Here is a 19485-nt window from a genome sequence, read left to right on the forward strand (position 1 = left end):
TCCATGGCCTGACTGCAGGGGTCCGTGAAATAATTTGTGTTATTAATAAAAATATGCATGTGTACATTTCATTATATTTTATATTAAATTGTGAAAGTATTCATGACCCTTCAAAAAAAGCAATCAATTCAACTAGTTGAATTATTTTTTTTTTTAAAGTAATCATTTAGAAATTTGTCAAACTGCATTGTGTCGACAATTGCTTGCTAACAAGGTGATGAAGCCAGCAAAGCTAAAGCAGCATTTTATTTTATAATGCAGTTTTTGACTAAGTAATTGGCAGCAACATGTTTGGGAGAAATTGATCCGGTTTGTTATAAGGAGGGGTGCAGTTTGCAATTTTTATTTCCTGAACTCCAATGTACCTGAAAAGTAACAAATACTTTTTGTCAAATTGAATCTGTTGCTAAATAAAAAGGGCGCTAATGTTTGACTTAAATTATTTATTTATTTATTTATTTATTTATTTATTTATTTATTTATTTATGTTGTGTCCAAAAACATTTGCAACAGGGGTTCTTGAAAAATTTGCTTACTAAATCGGGTCCTTGAGCCCAAAAAGTTTGAGAACCCCTGTTCTAGATGTGTGCATCTCTGTCAGATTTAGGCATAGGCAAAGGTCGTCAAACTGTAGCAAAAAGGCTTTATTTTGTACGTATATATATTTGTATGCAAGTGTAAGTAGTAAGTAAGCAAAATTATTATTGCTGTAGCAATAGACATATTGCCAGACCATGCGATCACATCATTAATAGGTTATTTTTAAACTTGCAAGCACAACAGCTATTATGTCAAGATCGCACACAGAACGTCTTAAGAAAAAGACATGTTACATGCATAAAACTAACACAAACTAAAATCAATTTATCAGATTAGTACTGTTTTTGGGCTTCTAGGATCTTTGTGCAGGCTTTTTCTCCATGGGGCTATTTTTCATCCAAGACATTTTGTCACCAGCATAGATAAGACAAGATGTTATCTCAAGTCGTCGCCTCTGTTTTGCACAAGCACTTGCAGAAGTGTCATGAAGCATGTTTTTGAAGCCTACAGAAAACTATACATTTGTTAGATAAAACTTATTTATGTATCAAAAGAGTCCACACACACACACATACACTGAACAGTGACCGAAAAAAATGTCATGCAAATTCTGAATAGTTTTACTAGCACACTTACTGGATTTTGAGTAAACTGCTTTACTTTTATCCAAGGTTAGATGAATTAATTTGAGCCATCAAAACTGAGTGAAGGGTTGTAGAGCTGAAGCTGGGCAACATTTTGAACTGATACATTGAAGTTGCAATAAATTCAACGTAAGGTGTTGCTGCCAGGTGGCTAAATCATGTAACACCGCTGACTTTGGGCATGGAGATGGGGTTTGAATGGTTAGAATGAATGGTAATATTTATTTGGGTCCTTAAAATCCAAGTTAAAAAAAAAAACAAAAGTCTTTGGATATCTAAGTTAATAACAAAACTGTATTTAAAAAAAAAAAAAAAAATATATATATATATATATATATATATATATATATATATATAAATAGCTTGTACAATAGATTATGAAGTCTAAAAAAATGGTTGAAGATGATATTTAAATAAAATAAACTGAGCCTTTCGCATAGTCATAAACTTAAAGCCAAGCTAAAATCACCCACCTCTCAGTGAACTAAATATTTCACCGCTGAATCATTTATCACATGTAGAGAGTGCACTCAGCTGTCAACTTGAATTATAAAAATTGTTCCATATAACTGTAGAATATTTACAGTCTGCAAAATATTAACCAATTAAAGTGTTTCTTTTACATTGTTAATACGTCTTTCTTTTGCTTTTGAACATCAGCACATCAGGGCAGTATATCGCACCTTCATTTTCAATACACCATTTATTGTAAATTGCCATCTGTATAGCAGCGTTTTGAATATAGTTTACATATTGCATTACATCCTCTGTTTTCTTCTCACTTTTGATGCCAAATGTCCACCATGGGTTGCGGACTCCTGCCCTAAATTTTCCATCAGCATGCGGTTGTTTGACGGTTGTTTTTTTCTACTGTAGGCTACATGCCCTGCGATTGTGGCGCAACCAGTCCGGTCTGTCTTCTGCTTCTCGCCCTGAGTCTGCTGGAATAGGATCCAGCTCATCTGTGACTCTAATGAGGACAAGCACAACAAGAAAAGGATGGATACATCTAGGGGGACTGTGTTGGAAGTGAAAGGCAATCATAACATGTATAGGGTGAGTAAGCGCAATCTCCTTTTTTTTGTAACCGTTTCAAGTGACAGCTGCATCAAATTGATACCATATCAACCCAAAACAAACACATGTAGAAACCACCTCTTACCACACTTGTCCCAATTGTTCATTTCTGCGTGGAAGCTGTCAGATGTTTTGTTGGATGACTGCAAAAGTGCTTCTATCGAATTCAGTCATGTGACTGGGGTCTGGCATCCTCATCCTTGATATGCAAACAAGCATGTTCCTACAAAGGTCAGTGATTAAATTGATTGGATGCAGATGACAGGTAGCATCTGGTTTACTTGTGGATAGAAAGCCTATTATGAACTGCGCTATACACATACACACCCAAACCAAATTCCCCATTCAACAGTCAACGCGATCCCCAAAGCGTTATCCGATGTTCTGCTTCTGGTGTTGACACCAGTGACGAAAAGAACGTCTTTCGAAAGGTGTCCGGCGTACACAAAGTAACAGGAATCTAACAATGAGACGCAAATGAAGGTATCTAGGGGAATGGTAAATCTTTGCCCCCGTGGCAAACAGTCAAGTGCCAAATAACCTTTGAACATAAAAGAGGGATTACCAAGACACTTTAGCACAACAGGAGCGGCCATTGCATGTCCAAATAAGCGCATGCGCCCACATTATTAGTGAGCAACACAGTGAGGTTGTATTGTAGTTTAAAGGCACATTAAAGATACAATACGTTTTTTGTTAAATGACAGTATCTTCAGGTCTTATGAGTAACTGCATCCATAACAGAATGCTCGTGTCCTGATAGCTATGCATTTATCACATGCAGCTGATTTTATATGTCATGTACATTTCTGCTTCTTTTACTTTTTCAGTAAAATTGAAGTCAGCGTGAGTCTGTTTTCAAACCAAGAGCTGTTCTGAGCCTTTTCCATTTATCAAATGTCACTCCAATGGTTACTCTTCTTGTCATATGCTGCAATCAAGGAAGGTGGGAAGTTTGACATTTTCGACCTCCAACTGGTAAAAGTGCACTCGAAAGCCCCTTTGAACTGGGAGGTCCGAGTTGCGAAGTAAAGGTAAAAAATGACCCCGACTTCACAAACAACAGTTTATCACTATTAGCGTATCTTTTTTGTTTACATTTGCCTCGTATGCCTTGCAGTCGCAACTGAGACAATACAAGTAGGCTAAATCAGACGTCCTACCTTCAAATGCAGCATTTGTGTTTGTAACCCAAGTTCGGATTAATGTCAGTGCCTAAGCAGGGCTATTACTGCGATTATGTCAAGGCTTTTGGTACACCTCAAGGCATCGCTTGAGCATTTATGGGGTGCAAAATATGTATGTTTATTATTTTAAATTCCTCAATACACATTTAAAATATCGTGTAGGCAAAGGTGAAGATTTGAACAAGAAAGTGATATGTTCCGCCCCTTAACACATGTAAGCATGTGGCACTAAAAGGAAAGTCTCTTTATTCTTTTCATGCTTTGGTAAAGTGCGTTTGTGGCTTTCGCAGCTTTAGTCCACAACTCGTTCCATTTACTGCTTGTATCATGGACTGGGTAGCAAGCGTGCCTCAACCCCCAGGGGCTTTATGAGCTGCACTGGTTCATGTTGGAATCTGAGATATAAGTCTACTTCTTGCTGTTCGTTAGGTAAGATGTTTTTCTTTTTTTCTTTTTTTTTTTACTGTGGCCATTTTGGTCAGCAGCGCTTCAGTAGACTTGAAAGGTGACACTTACGTTGCCATTTGCGCAGTGTTTCATCATACTTCAAAGCTACCAATGAGACGCTAGAGTAACTGTTGGTGGCTTTGGCTCCAATGGGCCGGTTTGGTTCATCTGGGGGCTTTGCTTCGGAGAATTCAATCATCGGTGCGTTTCCAGCTCTACAATGTCGGTTGCCTCTGACATTTCAACCACCAGTAATGTTTTTTGGTGGACAACTTATTCTTCAAATGATCTTTGTAGCACTTTCTTCTCAACATAGGTGGTGTCTGACATACAGGTGGGATCAGTTGATGTGTGCCTTGCTTGCTGGAGTTCTGCTCTATTGTTCGCAGGAGTCCCATTTCATCAAGATGATAGCCATGATTTTAAAAAAGTGTATTTTATCATGTAACTATTGAGATAATAGAAATAACTGGCGGTTGTCAAAGGGAGATGAAAATAACGTATGTAAAAATGGCAGAAAAATCAGCGATCAATTTTGTTATTATACCAATGTAAATATGCGGTTAATATAAATAACTGGCTGTATTAACTGTTGCAATTTTCAGCAGTTAATATTTAAATACTTTTTAAAGTCAAATTACTTTTACATACAACGGACACCTTTAAAAACAGTCAATCATAATGATTGACTGAAAATGAGATCAAACGCTCAAGGCTTGGGTAACGACCAATCACGTCTCACCATTTTTCTGGGTTTGGTCCTGTGACGTTAACGAGAGGAGTCGTGTTCATTTTGTCAGTGGTTGACACGTGTCATTCAAAAACTTGCATAGTGTTTAGGGGATACTAAATTGTCCTTAGGTGTGATTGGTTGCATGAAAACTTTTACGTCCCTGTGTGACCTGCAATTGGCTGGCAACCGACTCAGGGTGTCCCCGGCCTACGAGCTGAGATATCCTCACCTGGGTCGGCGGTGCCTAAGTGGCTAATTGTACATTAAAAACCATTTTCAAATGAATACAAGATTTGATTGATGAAAATGGCAAAACAATTATACACACAACTATTTTTTTTACATTCAGTACATTCAACACATTCTGAGTGGCTTTGGATCATCGTAAGCTCCCAATGCAGCGGAATGCAGACATGAGGACAACAACGATCCATTTATTTATGGTTAACCCTAACCGTTATTAAACTTAGATGTCGAACGCAAGTTCGATAGAATCATACAAATAAGACAAGATTTATTAAAAGGCCGCCATCTGCAGGCTAGGGTGTATGTATCCTGAACCATCACTTGAGGACAACAAAGCAGGAAATCCTTAGTGAAAATGGGTAACGTAAAGAATGAATAAAAAGCATAATGTACAAATTAACAGAAGCCAAACTACTTGTTGCTTCAGTTTGTTTAATGCTGCTTAAAATGGAATCAACAACCCAGAAATGGTTGCCATTACAAAATGAAGGTTATTTAAAACGAGTGGGATATTTGAAAATACACAAATTAGGACGGATAAAACTGAAGTGATATTTTGGACCTTGTGATTCATGGGACACTTGTGAGATAGGAAGTAAAAGTTACTAATGCCTTCATTGTAAAATTGTCTTCAATGTCCATAAATATGGTGTTGATCTAAGAAAGGAAAACTAAAACGTTGAGACTCGGCCTGTTGGCAAAGCGGGTAAATTCTTTGACAAACAAGTCAATATCTCAAATGTTCCATTTATAAATGTGGTGATTGAGTGGACAAAATGTACTTTGTCTCTGAACAGACAAAGCACACTTTACTCTGATTCATCTACGTGGTGGTGCACATGTAACAGTCCAGACTCAACGCAACATCCGATGCCTTTATCTCGAGGTGATACTTTAGTAGACAATAATAGGGTGAAATAAATAATTTGGTGATGAGTCAATATGGATTTTTGGTCTGGCCATGTCAAACACATCAGCATTGCTTGTTGCACGGCTGAGAGACACATGGCCATTTGTAGGTTGCTGAATTGATATGCCGCTGTTTGTCTTTCAGTTCTTTTTCTTGATTCCAGTGTTGCGATTGTTGAATAGGCTGAGTCCTGATCTGCCGTTTCCATTGGCCACTCCACTGACTGTAACTCCGGGCTGCTGGAGCACTTTGTCCAGCGTGGTCTTCTTGATAGCTGCTGGAGAGATGCGCTCTTGGTCAGCCAAAAACTGTAGCTCCCTGGAGGAACAAAGAGGAAGTTCACTTTCAAACTATATTGCAAACATTTATGTTGCCATTAGAAGCAGGGATTTGCAGTTATGAATGACAAGTGCTTCATGACTGTTCCGTTTTTTCTTAAATGAGCAGCACGTCTGCTAACCCTGATTTTAAATTCAGCATGGCTTTAGCAAAAGGCAAGTTTCAGCGAATGAGAGAACGATGGTTTGAAAAACACGGAATAATGTTTACAAGTGGCAAGGAGTATGAACATATCACTGTCATGCGGAAACCCTCATAAATGTGAATATGGGCAATTTTGTATTATTTCAGGACTTAATGATGCCAGTGTGTCCCCAAATGTCATTATTTACTATACCACTCATGACTCAAAAGAGACGCTTGAGAAAAAGTTATGAAACATGGCGTGACCACAATTGCTGCTGTTATGGGTTGGTATGAACGTGACTTTGATGTGGATAAATGGTACTGCCCAATATCATTTTAGTTGCCATCGCACCAAAGGGCAACTAAAATAATGCAGTACAATTCATGTCATATCAAAGAACAATTGAAACGATGCGATGCAATAGGCCTTTTTTTGGTTTTAATTTCCAGAAAGGAGCGGTTCTGGCGATGGAAGGATTCGGCCAAACAATGACATTGATTATTTGACAAAGTGCTGATGGTGTTGATACTGGTTTTCACCCAGATTTGGCTGTCCAGGTCCCATCACCTTACCGTGTCCTAATACATGAGGCCTCCACTGCATTGATCAGAAGACTGCGGAAGCCCCCACTCTCCATGACGTGGAGGGCGTGAATGGTGGCGCCACCTGGTGAGCACACATTGTCCTTCAGCTGGCCAGGGTGCTGTTCGGAGTCCAGCAGCATCTTAGCTGCTCCCTGGTACAAAAAAAAACAAAACAAAAAACAAAGCGTTTGTACCCTAACTCATTTTGACCTAATCCATTTCATTGCACGTCAAAGATACCTTGGATTTAATCGACTACACATGGCACACTAAAGAAGTGTTTTTGCACCAAGCGAAAACTAAATTACCAGAGAGAAAAACCATTATGAACTGGTAAAAGGACTGCCAATGGATCAGAGTATTATATGCGGGGACATAAAACAGACCCAACAGATGAACACTACTGACCAATAGGGCCTGAGCTCCGAGCCGGACAGCGAGTCTCCTGGGTAGACCCATCTTCACTCCTCCATCTGCTAGTGCATCCAACGCTGTGAAGGCCTGTTTTAACACAAAAATCCCTTTAGGTATACTCTCACATTATCGGTCACAAACAGGGTTTTGCTTTTACTTTTGGGATTTGTCATGAGCTTGTTAAGCAGCTAGACATGCTCCAGACAAATCTGTGCTTGCACAAGGCCATGCACGTCAATGCAGCAATGTGACAGGTGGCAGCTATCTGGGCAGAGTTTTCTATAAGCACGTCAAACACCTCTGAACTCCTCCGTAACGAATATGTTCATGAAAAAATGGTGAAGGTTGAATGATTGTGCAGCCCGCGCTTCCCTGTTCAATTTGAGATTTTTTTTTTAAATATTTGCAGCAAGTGTTAAAAAAATATCCAGTTTCCAATAAATAGAAATAATAAATAGAAATAAGTGGTTTTTGCAAGACAACTTGACTAACATTGTTGATATACTTGAACCCCCCCCCCCAAAAAAAAAAAAAAAAAGTTGTTCTGTTTGCTTTGCTTGTGCTAAGTAAAACGTATGTGGTCTTTTTTTTTTTTTTAACTAAAGCATGAACAGTCATGTTTTCCACTGACATTGTATATTTTTAAATTTCCCCTTCTATGCATTATGTAAAGGTTTTCATTCCAGCTGACTGAGTGAAAGGCTGTAAGATTGCTATATTTTTCAAACTGAATGAGTTTGAGAAAAAAGGGATTCAAAAAAAAATCACACTTTTTATTTGTCAATTTGTTGAACAGGACCAATTTAAAGTGTAGAAAAATATAAGCAAAAATTCTTTCTAGAACAAAAAGATGTTGGACCTTTCACCTATTTTCAAAGCTTTTGGTGAATAGTTCTTAAGTTGAAGTGGCCTTTCCAAATTGACTTGAATTTTGACAAGCTTTCGTTTTTGGTTAAGTCCTGTCATATTGCTAGTGCAATCGTAAGGATGGGCGAGTACTGATACTGATACTAAGTATACGATGCCTGACAGCCGCGAAAAAGGCAGGATCAGCTACTCTCTTGGAGCAGTTTTACCATCATAAACTATAAATTACAAATCAGAATAGAACAAAGCAATTGGATTCATTAAATTTTAGGGAAAATGCTACACTAGAATAGATAGGCAGGCCTATCTTTAAAATTATATGTCAATGTTTTTTTAAAGGAAATTTTGTGTATCAACAGTTCAAGTGGTACCAGTGGCTACTGAAAAAGAAGGGTGACTGAACAAGTAGCTGACCTGAGTGAGAATGCTGACACCTGCTGCCACAACGGAATGCATAAAAATAGGTCATGCCTAACCCTGTGATCAACACAAGGGAAAAACTGATTTAAAAAAAATAAAAATTGGGGAGGAGCATTTCCAAGAAAAGAAAGAAAAAAAACCCAAAGGATTTCTTAAACTAAACTTAAAAATATATGAATTTTTGTTTTTCTTTTCAAGAGTTGAGTCTCTCATCTGGTGCTTGGCCACCAAGTGTAAAATTAATAAAACTATTTTATATTTTGAATGTGAAAATATCTTTATAAATCAAATAACACATTTTTATCACAGGCCACGCTAGGCTTTTACCTCAGAGAGCACTTAGGACTAACAATGTCAATGTCATTACTGTACACAGTATAAGCAAGAAATTGATGGATTAGTTTTGGAATCAGATGTCAAGGGAAAAAAGCAAAGTATTTTCCATTTTCTAAATGATTTAAAAGTGAAAAGTTTGCTATTTTTTTTTTCAAGAAACATGAAAGATGTGGCCACGGGTCTTCACTGACAATTGTGGTTTATAATGGCAAATTAGGAAAGTAGTGGATGCATAGGGATAAAAACACAATCTGAAAAAAAGTGTCAGTTTAATCACGCCAGAAAAGTCATTCATTTGTTTCACATTGTTCGAGCAAGGAAATAAGTAAATGAAGTGTTTTTCTTTCACATGGGTCTTGATTTTCTTTGATAATAATAGAGCTACATATCGTGCCCTTCAAAACACCCAAGGAACTTTGTGTTTAAAAAAGGCAAACAATAAAATATGGTGTAAGGAGTAGCAGTGTTGCCAGCGTCGGCGCGAAGCCAAGCCCCAGTGGAAAAATACAATTTCTAATTTTTCGGTCATTGCAGAGATCTTTTTAATAGGAGTGTAGTGACAGTCATAAATCTTTAAAGCATATTAAATATAAAAATATGCACATTTTTGTCATCATTATTGGGCGATGCAGAAATTTCATGTAATAGTCTTAGTTTGTGAAATAGGCAAATAAATGAGACCATTTGATTTTAAGAAGCCCTTTCCATTTAAGACCTGTAGGTTTTCTGATGGCTGCTAAAAGACTACGTTAACCAATATATGAGCAAAGGTTTGACTGAAAATACGTATGATACATTCATTTCTGATGTTTTCCTACCAATGCACTGTGCTAACAAAGTGGAAATTGAAATTTTTTAAAATGTGTAGTATTGCTAGTTTTCTAACTGAAGACAAGAAGTGATGCCATGATCTGATGAAACAATAGCTCAAAAGAAACAAAAAAAAAAGCCATAAACAATCTGAAAAAATAGCCAAATAGGAAAAGAAGTGTATGTGCGGGTATAGATAAGTCGATTTACAAATGTTACTGCTCTTTATTTTACATAGGCTCACACTAAAAACAAAAAAGGATTTGTACATGTGCCAATTTCCCATTTCTTCATTTTCAAAGTCTTACACACTTAAACTGCAGTGTGCCCTCAGTCAAAAGACAAAGCAACCAACAAAGGTGCATTACTGTGGACGTGAGGCGGGGATAAAGGTCAACCAAACATGCTGCGGCCGCCTGGAAAATGTGGTGATTGTCCAACCACATACGACATACACGATCGATACTATCACCAGGACCGTTTGGACCTCTAAAACGTCCTACAAACTGCATACACAATAAGGTCTACAGAGTTACTTACATAGGCAGGTCCACTGCCGCTTAAGCCGGTGACTGCGTCAATGAGGTCCTCCTCCACTTCAGTACAGAAGCCCACACTGGCCATTAGCTGCTCTAGCAACTTTCCGTCCTCCACCTGTTGTGAAATGTTAACAGTGAACTTAATCCTGACAAAAGATTTACCCTTCAGGTTTAGATGAAAACATCAAGTGCATCTACAGCTAACATACTAATAACAACAGACGATTTAGCGCACAGTGACTGGATCATTCTGTCATTACCTCTGCATGAGTGCCCGTGGCATATACTGTAGCTCCTTCTCTCACTACCACTGGAGTGTTGGTCATACATCTCATGACTTTAGGGGCTGCGCGGTATTGGAGCAGTTTCTAAGAATTGTCACAGGTAGGATAAAATATCAGTAACAATACACAAATAAGACGTGTACGCATGAAATGTTTAAAAAATAAAAAGAAGGCCGACCTTTTCAATGGAGCTAATGGTGACACCTGCAGCACAAGAAACGATCAGATGGCGGTCTTCAATGTCTGGCCCAATTTCGTCCAAAACAAATGGGATAATATGGGGCTTGACAGCCAGAAAAAGCACATCACTCTTGTTGACTGTCTCTTTATTACTTGTTGTTAGGCTCACCCCCATTTTCTGGGGAAAAAAAATAATTACAGCATCAGGAAAAGCCTGCAAGTGGTGCATGTAAGAGTTGATCTGTTATACTCACCCTGAGGCCAGTCACAGTAGGCAGGTCGGTGTCTGGGGAGCTGGCTGTGATCCTGTGTGTAGCGATCACGCCTGAGAAGAAACAAGAAATGACAAAAAAAAAAAAAAAAATTAACAGCAGACAGACAAGAGCGGGCAAATGCTATTTACTACAATTTATGTACAATAAGACACTTCATTCAGAATTCAATTTCTTTTCCTATATACCAGGGGCATCAAAAGTCGTTTTGTCTCAGGCCGTTTTGCAGTTACAACGTATTTTCTTGTTCCATAATGACGAGGAAACCAAGTAGTTGTTTACTCGTCTCATAGTATTACTGTACACGACAAATTGATGGCTTAGTAGTTTTAAAATCAGAAGTAAAGGATATGAGTTGATTTGAAATCAAAAGTAAAGGATATGAGTTGATTAAGTAACCGCAAAATCTCAACATTATTATTGATCGGACATGGCAATTGAAATTTTGGAACTGAGTTTAGCAAGGGTCAAGGAGGTTGGCATGATTTGCTTTCATGGGGCACATAAAACGATGTAGCAGGCTGGATCTGGACCCTGGGCCTAAAGTTTCACACATGTGCTAGAGACTATAGGGAAATGGAATATCTATTCTGAGGTCAAACTAAATATCACAATATCTTTACAAAGTAGGGACAACATATTAGGTGAGATGAATAAAGCCATAAAGTTAACTGAAAATATTGGAACAAAAGGTTTGACGAATAAGAATGATAAAACAGTGTTGATATTTTTTTTTTCTTTTTACAACACTGTGAAAGATAAAGGATACACTGTTGATAACAAGGTATACATTGTTGATAAGTATATACAGCAGCAACTGTTCAGGAGTCTCCTGTGATTTGCTTGTTTGAATTTTGGTCAAATTCTGCATTCTATGTCAGGCCCCATTTTATTCAATCATGGCCTGACATATAGCGATGAACAGAACAAGTATGCTAAAAGATTTCACGAAATGGAAGCGGGTACAAAATTAACGTGCGTATCCACCTGTTGCTAGATTCCACAAATCCACATATTAGTAAATTTGTGTCATACAAGATTTTAGTACATAATAGTTTTGAGACTTGAATGGTGGTGTGCCAAGTGCTAGTAATGGTAATAATGAAATATGGTACTTTTTTTCTTACGCAAAAACATTTATGGGCAAGTTTTGAGACTCGAATGGTGTGCTATGTAATTAGTCTAAGGGCTAGTAATGGTGGTAATGAAATATGGTTCTTTTTTTTCCTTGGGCAAAAACATTTTTGGGCCAATATCAACTGACATTACCTGCAGCCGTGAAACCTTTAACAAGTGCATGAGCCAGCTGGCCCGCTCCAATGAATCCGACGCTCATTTTGACTGATGATGTGGCCTCTGTGTTCTGGAGGTGGGGAAGGTTTCATTAAGTACCTCCAAAAGCTCACAATGACATAATGAAACAACATATACAAAATACTGTATTGTAGAGGTGAAAACGGGTCAACAAAATAGTTTTCAAACAATGTCCCACACAAATGGAAAACTTGCGGAGACAACACACTCACGACCTGAAATGGTAACATTAAAAAAAATCTTGCTGTTAATCGAAAATGTTGAAATACAAAAGGCATACGGCCCAAATTCAATTATCGAGTGGTGATACTAATTGAAAAGATGCTGATGCAACGTCATGCTAACAGATGACAGCTTGTCCTCTCCTAGATAGCTATACTGTTAGCAAGCATTCATTGCTACATAGTATTCACAGGAAACGCGACGAATACTCATTAAAGCCGGAATGGTTACTTTTAGTTGGATAAAGCAACTGATGAGACGTGGCTGACAGATGACAAAGGTGTAAGAGACACGTACCTTACGGAGCCGAGGAGGAATAAAAGGAAGCACTTTTGGTGTCAACGTGGCTTGGCGCTCGGGCTAGCCAAGTGCCTAACTCTTGTTTCTTGAAGCTGCCCAATCACATTAGGGACACAAGGACCAGTAGCCAATGAAAAAGAAAGTGTCCGGATTTAGGCGGGACTTTATGATACGTCATAGCCAGGTTTCATCAGGCGTAAATGCGACCGATGAGTCGAAGTAGGTTATGTTTATTCTGGATGTGGCAAAGTATGACGTCACGTGTTTCCTGTAAAGCCTGCTTGAGAAAAGCGGCATCTTCTTGTACTAGGGTGTAACAAATACTGTGTAAGATTTTTCAGGTATTGTAATGAATTTTCTGATGACATTTCACTCTTACAAGAGGAAATCTGTGCTTTCTACTGTTTGCTTTGTCAAAATCGTCCGGTACAAAAAGTCTTTTGACCATTACTTTATCATTTTACTAGTGCTCTGAAATGTCCACGTAGTAAGCTTGTGTTTGTCTATACTAAAAACCCACTTCAGCAATGACTATCCACAGGTGTCAAATTTCAGTCCTCGAGGGCCAGTATCCTGCACGTTTTCAACTTTTCTCCCCCCTAACACATTCAAATTAGCTTATTAGCAAGCTCTGCAGGAGGTTGACAATGATTTGAATCAGGTACGTTGGGGCGATAAAAACTAGAAAACATACAGGATACCAGCCCTCAAGGACTGGAGTTTGACACCACTGGTCACTATGCCATGCTCGTGTGTATTTCCACTACTGCCTCCCATTAATGATACCATCTTCTGAGCACTTGCAGAACAACTACACAATTTGTCAAACTTGAGCACAGTATGACATTTGTCAACACAAACCAATGAAGTAAAAAAATAACAAAAAAACATGAACTCAAAGGATGCAAAACAGTCTGCAGCTTTTGAAGGTTCCAGTGAGCAGGATTACCTTCATCACCAGCGAATGGAAGAAATTTTGAACCACCATGACAACTTCTTGAGCTGGCCATCCATCCAAACTGAACAGTCGGAGAGAGGGTCACTCCATGGTCTCTCTGTCTGCGTGGTCTTCTGTGGAAAGAAGCTTCCAGAAGGGCTAACTATGTGTGTGAACACGTTTCAAAAACTATTAACGTGAGATTATTGCCCTTTGACAATTCCAGCTGGCTCCAGCCTTCTTGTGTGGAGTTGCATGTTCTCCCTGAGCCTGCGTGGGTTTTCTCCGGGCACTCCGGCTTCCTACCATACTCCTAAAAAAACATGCATAACATTTGTATTGGAGACACTAAATTGTCATTAGGTGCGATTGGGTGCGTGAATGGTTGTCTGTCCCGATGTGCCCTGCAATTGGCTGGCAACCAGTTCAGGGTATCCTTCGCCTACTGCCTGAAGACAGCTGGGATAGGCACCAGCAAGCCTGCGAAACCTGTGAGGGAAAGCGGTTATAGAAAATGGATGACTTAACCCTTTGACCCTCTTGCAAGTCTAATTTCATTGTGTTTCCTTCAAAGCAGAATGTGTATTGAGTTGTGAGCAGCAGCGTGCAGAGGCGAGCCAACAGGACAGCAGCCTCGGGCTCTCCCATTCTCCGGTCGATGAAAACTTTCAGTGATAATACGCTGTTGGGGCATCCACTTTTCCTTTGTGGGACATAAAGCTGAAAATTTTTCCATCCGCAATCCACCTGACTAGTAGTCCACCGATGCAACCAGAGGCAATCATTTTACTGTAGCTTGAGAAGGCATTTAGCTGGAAAGTGTTGTGTCTGCATCCAAGAATTCATCCTTCCATCAACCCATTTTTTTCTTTTTAATACACCCAACTTGTTCAGAAATATTGCAAGATATTAATTGTACATGTCACAGCATGTGTCATCCTTTACAGGCAATTCCCACTGCCATGACAAAAAAGTAATGTTAGATTAATTAAAAAAGAAACCCCAACTGGATTGGGGTTTAAGTAACTATCTGTGAAGTGGATTATTCACCTGATTTTTTTTAGGCAGTTTTCCCACTCAGTATGAAAGCCGTTATTATAGCTGTAATTTGATAAACTGCTTGGCCCTACTATATTGTAATATTACTAAGACAATTTAGAACGACTGTCAGTGACAATGTTTCATTCCAAAAGCTGCCATACATCACTGATATTTCTCCACACTGGTGAAAACATGGAAAAGCTACTTCTCCTCCTCTCTGCTTTTTCCTTTAGGAGCCGCTAAACTGTCTCCAGCATCCCAAATTTCCACCGGCACACTGCCTACTAGTAGGATCTAGAAGTACTCTTGCAGCATATTTGTTTACTTGTAAAGTACTAGGAAATCAAACTGGCACTAGTCATGGAAAAAAAAATCACTGAGAAGACAGTCATTCTTCCAATGTGCAAACTTGTCTTAATAGTGATGACAAAGGGCCTGATTTTCATAAAACAGGCAGACATCAGCATAAACCAGTGCGTCATCATTTTTGTACCAATCCAAATCAAATCTAGTTTTTGTCTAGTTTTCATTTGTATGTTTGGCAAACCGCCACACTGAACGTTCTGGTGAACCAAGTGCCTTTTCTATAACATGGTTTTGACATCTGACAATATGGTGACAAAGTAGACGCGAGTTTAGATCATAGGAAGCCTTTCTTAAATTGTGGTGCAGATGGTGTAGTGGGATTTTAGAGCATTACGTTTAGACTGCACTTTGCGCTTGTACCCAGTATGACTTGGGTCCTTGGAGCCAAGGACCTTGAACTAACTTCAATTACCAAGGCCATGAAATAAATACCTATTTCCAGTAACTAAGTGACTGTGATTGTGAATGGTTTTATGCCTTCATATTTGTCTTGTGATTGACTTGAGGAGTACAGAATGTATGGTTCATTTTGCCTGATGTCAGTTGGGATGCGCTCCACCCCCCCACAATTTAGAATGGGATAAACGGTATGGCTGGATGGGATTAGGATTATAAACCAGGGATTTAAGGCCATATGAAAAGGGTAGATCACACTCGGTCTCAGTATTTTAATGCCCTAAATTGAAAAGATTTTCCAAGCCGCAGCACAGTGGGCCGGGAGGTTTTAGTGTTAATGATGGGACTTTTGGCTCTTTAAGGTCGCCGTTAATTCGCAAACCCTTCACTGAAATACTGGCTCTGTATGTTTAGTTATTCTAAAAGATTCAAAGAGAGTTTATTGTCACGTGTATAGTACTATGTATGTAAACATCAATGTTTACATCATAAAATGACATTTGGATTAGTGATACGTTGCAATTCATTTTATACTTTTAGTGTTAAGGTGATGGGACATCAAATATTGCCTCTAAAATATTGTAAGTAGTAAGTACATTAGGCATGTTAGGAATTGTCATGGTTCAGCATGGTGGGAGACGTGTGGAAGGTTGTGGACACACAAGAGGCAGGGAAGCAGGGAGGCTGGTGTGCTCAAAAAATGAGGTTTTAATTCCACTCCGGCATCAGGCAAACAAACAAAACAGTGTAAAAAGGAACAAACAACATTCAAAACTAACAGCCCAAACTCTCTGGATTATGGCAGGGAGACAGTGACGGGGAGGCAGTACAAAATTCAAAACTAACGGGCCAAACTCTCGGGATTATGGCAAGGAGACTGTGACGGGGAGGAAGTACAACTCAGGGATCGACACACAGATAGAATGATTCTGAATCCAACCGAACAAACTGGGAATGAAATACACTCAACACTAATGAAAGTATCCCACAACAGCTGGACAGGAACAACTAACTCACATGAACAAGAACAGACATGAGGGCAAAAAAACGAACAAGACACGTGAACCAAACAATCCACACCTTCAAACAATAAATAAATAAAAAATCAGAAAAACCATCACCAACCCACAACAAAAACATGACAGGAATTGACGTGTACTTGATCATGAGCTCCTCTGCTCCATCTCTGCCCCTCCTCCCTTCACTCTCCACTCTGTTCTTCTATGAAGCTTTTGTTTTTGTTTTTTTTTCCACAGCTCTGCCAGGAAAGAAAATTTTCGTGCCGTGCACTCGACACACCCAATTCTGAATAGGACTATAATCTATAAATATACTTAAACTATCTTATTGAATCCTAACAAAAGAAAAAAAAAACAATAAAAAGCTACTTTCAACAACTGTTAACTACTTTTTACAGTGTTTAACAGGTTATAAGTTAGTCTTTAGAGAAAAAAAAAAGTGCATTAAAGTGCCTGAAATTTAAAAAAAAAAAAAGATGCCAATCCTAATTTTATTGCAATTACACTTCACATGGCAAAACGAAGCCTTTTTCCTGGGGGTCATCTGCGCCGCCTCCTTGCATCGCCTCGCATCCCCCCCAAGGGGGCCCACCAAACTATTTGAGAAGGACTGCATTATGCTTCACAACAGTAAATGATGGTCAGAGGATAAGATGGAGGAGAGCAAAAGGGGTGTGGGGTAAACGGCTCCTTACACCAATACGACCTTCATCGCTCACAGTGAAGAGCTGTTAAAAAGGCTGTGTTCATTCGTTAGCGTCACATCGCTAGTTATCGTATTTGACTAGTGGGACAGGCCTTCGTGCATAATAAAAAGGCTGAAAACCAAGAGACAGGGCGGCATGCATAATAGTGTTGCCAAAAAAGTTGGACACCCCTAGTTATGAGTTTAAACCTCACTGCCAGCAAAAGAGAATGCAAATTCCAAAAGTTCTTTTGCTTGGGTTTTCTTTCTTATAACACGCTCGTTGAGTAATTGAAGACTCCAAATTATTCTTCTTTTTCTTTTTGAATTTTAGTCTCGTTCAAAGGTGGTCAACTACCCTTTCCCCGTAATTATCAATTTGATAATTCAATCTTGACACTGCAGGTTTGAACGTGACAGGCCCTCACTTGTAAGTGAAGCGAAGCCTGCTCTGCGTGGCCGACTTTCACATCTATTTTCATGCAGTGCTGCTGGACAGGAATGCCGATTGGAGGCTTGCTTACTGCTCACGTCTAAATAAAGCAGAAAGCACACCCGCAGTTGGTGTCCAAAAAACACCAGCTGCTATGATCCTTTCCATCGTCACAAAAATACAGTCATTGATTTTCACCCCCACAAAATTGTCACATTTTTGGTCAAACTGCTTGACATTGTTTAATTGGATACCTTTGGTGAGGCTGATTAAGATGCAAAGGAGAATGTGTTTTTATAATAAACTTCAAGGATGAAGAAATACGTGCAGGATAAGTAAAAGAACCAGGTTCTTTTTCCATTTAAACAGTCACACTTAATCTTACATGTGAAATTTGTTATTTGTCGCGCCGGGCGCAATTTATCCTGGGAACACTTTATATACAGACTCATGTGGCTCCAGAGGAACTTTTTCTCCGTTTGGATGATGTCTTTGTTTTGACTAGACTTCCAATTTTGTCTTCGTTTAATAGAAAAGCAGCATTGATAACAGTGGCTGCAGGGGTGTTAGAACACAGACAGTCCACTTACATTAATAGCACGGGCCAATTATTCAAATTCTACTTTAAGTTGATTCTTTTTTTACCCTTAAGCAGTTACATAGCGATACCCAAATGAAAAAAAAATATGTACATAGTAATTATGAAAATTATTGTTGTAGTTTCAAGTTTACTTTGATTTTTTTTTCATCGCAATCATTGTTAGAGATTTCGACAATTCCACCTGAAATTAAGTGATTTTTGTTTTTAGGCCATTCTGGCTTGAAACTCATTTCAACGGAGGGATTGTGATATTGAGAGGTTAAAAAAAGAGTTTAATGTTGGATTAGTGTTGCAAAAGCAACCTTTGGCGCCACATTTTAGAATATAACGGCTTTGATCCAATTGAAACATCAATATTCGAAGAAGCTGCATGGTATCTGAGAAGAGGCCTTTGAAATGGATCGTTACAGACTTCATGCAAAACTCATCCTTGAGTTGCATGAAATAAAGTACATCGCACTGTCTTTGTAATCGGTGCTTTTATAGCAGCAAAACAACTGAATTCCGTATTCATTGATAAATACATCAGGCATCAATGACAGAACAGTTAACAAACGTTTTCCAAGTTTCATTGAAACTGGACATACTACACGTTTTTGAGTGATGCATGGCCTTCAAAAGTCCATCGACCTCTGTCTCCCTGTTGAAGCTATCACTCAAGACTCGACTCTGATTGCCAAGGTGTGACAGAATTCTTTGTTTTTTATTGGACAAAGTGGAAATCTTCACCTTGACACCTATTTGACAGGTAAGCCTTCGCAAAATGATCACATTTTTTTCTGACAGTGATTAGTCACTGTGCGGTGTTGAAGGAAGTGTTTACCATCAAACAAGACAAAATGTGTACATTTACCATCATAAAAAAACCGAAAAATTATTTGTGTCCAAAGTACAAAAGAAGTGGCTTTAAAAAAATACGTAACTCATCTGTCTGTCTGGTCTGTCCATCAGTCCGTCCATCCAATTAACCACATATCCCTGTATTCCATCCATCCATGCATCCAGCTACTATAGCCGCTCATCCCCACTAGGTTAGCAGGCATGCTGGTGCCTATCCTAGCTATTAGGGCAGTAGGCGGGGGACACCTTGAACTGGTGGCCAATCAATTGCAGAGCGCACACAAACGAACAACCATTCATGCACCCAATCACACCTAAGGACAATTTAGAGTGTCCAACACACATTGCCATGCATATGGAGTGTCAGAGGAAGCT

The 19485-nt window shown here is 39.0% G+C and overlaps 1 protein-coding gene and 3 long non-coding RNA genes across 4 annotated transcripts; 2 read left to right on the plus strand and 2 right to left on the minus strand.

The window, feature by feature from the left end:
• Positions 1-1688: 1688 nt before the first annotated feature.
• Positions 1689-3621, minus strand: LOC148420894 (uncharacterized). The gene is made up of 3 exons (XR_015866214.1): positions 3425-3621; positions 2347-2484; positions 1689-2154 (listed from the first exon to the last, which is right to left on the minus strand). It is a non-coding gene; the product is annotated as an uncharacterized LOC148420894 (long non-coding RNA).
• Positions 3622-3713: 92 nt separating this feature from the next.
• Positions 3714-9219, plus strand: LOC148420895 (uncharacterized). The gene is made up of 3 exons (XR_015866131.1): positions 3714-3877; positions 6794-6919; positions 8475-9219. It is a non-coding gene; the product is annotated as an uncharacterized LOC148420895 (long non-coding RNA).
• On the plus strand, positions 3919-6215 carry LOC148420896 (uncharacterized). The gene is made up of 3 exons (XR_015866132.1): positions 3919-4229; positions 5672-5760; positions 5967-6215. It is a non-coding gene; the product is annotated as an uncharacterized LOC148420896 (long non-coding RNA).
• pycr1b (pyrroline-5-carboxylate reductase 1b) lies at positions 5290-12938 on the minus strand. The gene is made up of 9 exons (XM_088419370.1): positions 12790-12938; positions 12226-12319; positions 10939-11009; positions 10683-10862; positions 10481-10588; positions 10222-10335; positions 7243-7335; positions 6823-6986; positions 5290-6102 (listed from the first exon to the last, which is right to left on the minus strand). Exons 2-9 carry the CDS (start codon positions 12290-12292, stop codon positions 5925-5927), a joined length of 975 nt encoding a protein of 324 aa, XP_088275496.1. The 5' UTR covers positions 12293-12319; positions 12790-12938; the 3' UTR covers positions 5290-5924.
• Between the last annotated feature and the right edge of the window lie 6547 nt (positions 12939-19485).

This window comes from Hippichthys cyanospilos, chromosome 7, assembly GCF_059441005.1.
Source record: "Hippichthys cyanospilos isolate Australia breed blue-spotted pipefish chromosome 7, RoL_Hcya_1.0, whole genome shotgun sequence".
Classification (NCBI taxonomy): Eukaryota; Metazoa; Chordata; class Actinopteri; order Syngnathiformes; family Syngnathidae; genus Hippichthys; species Hippichthys cyanospilos.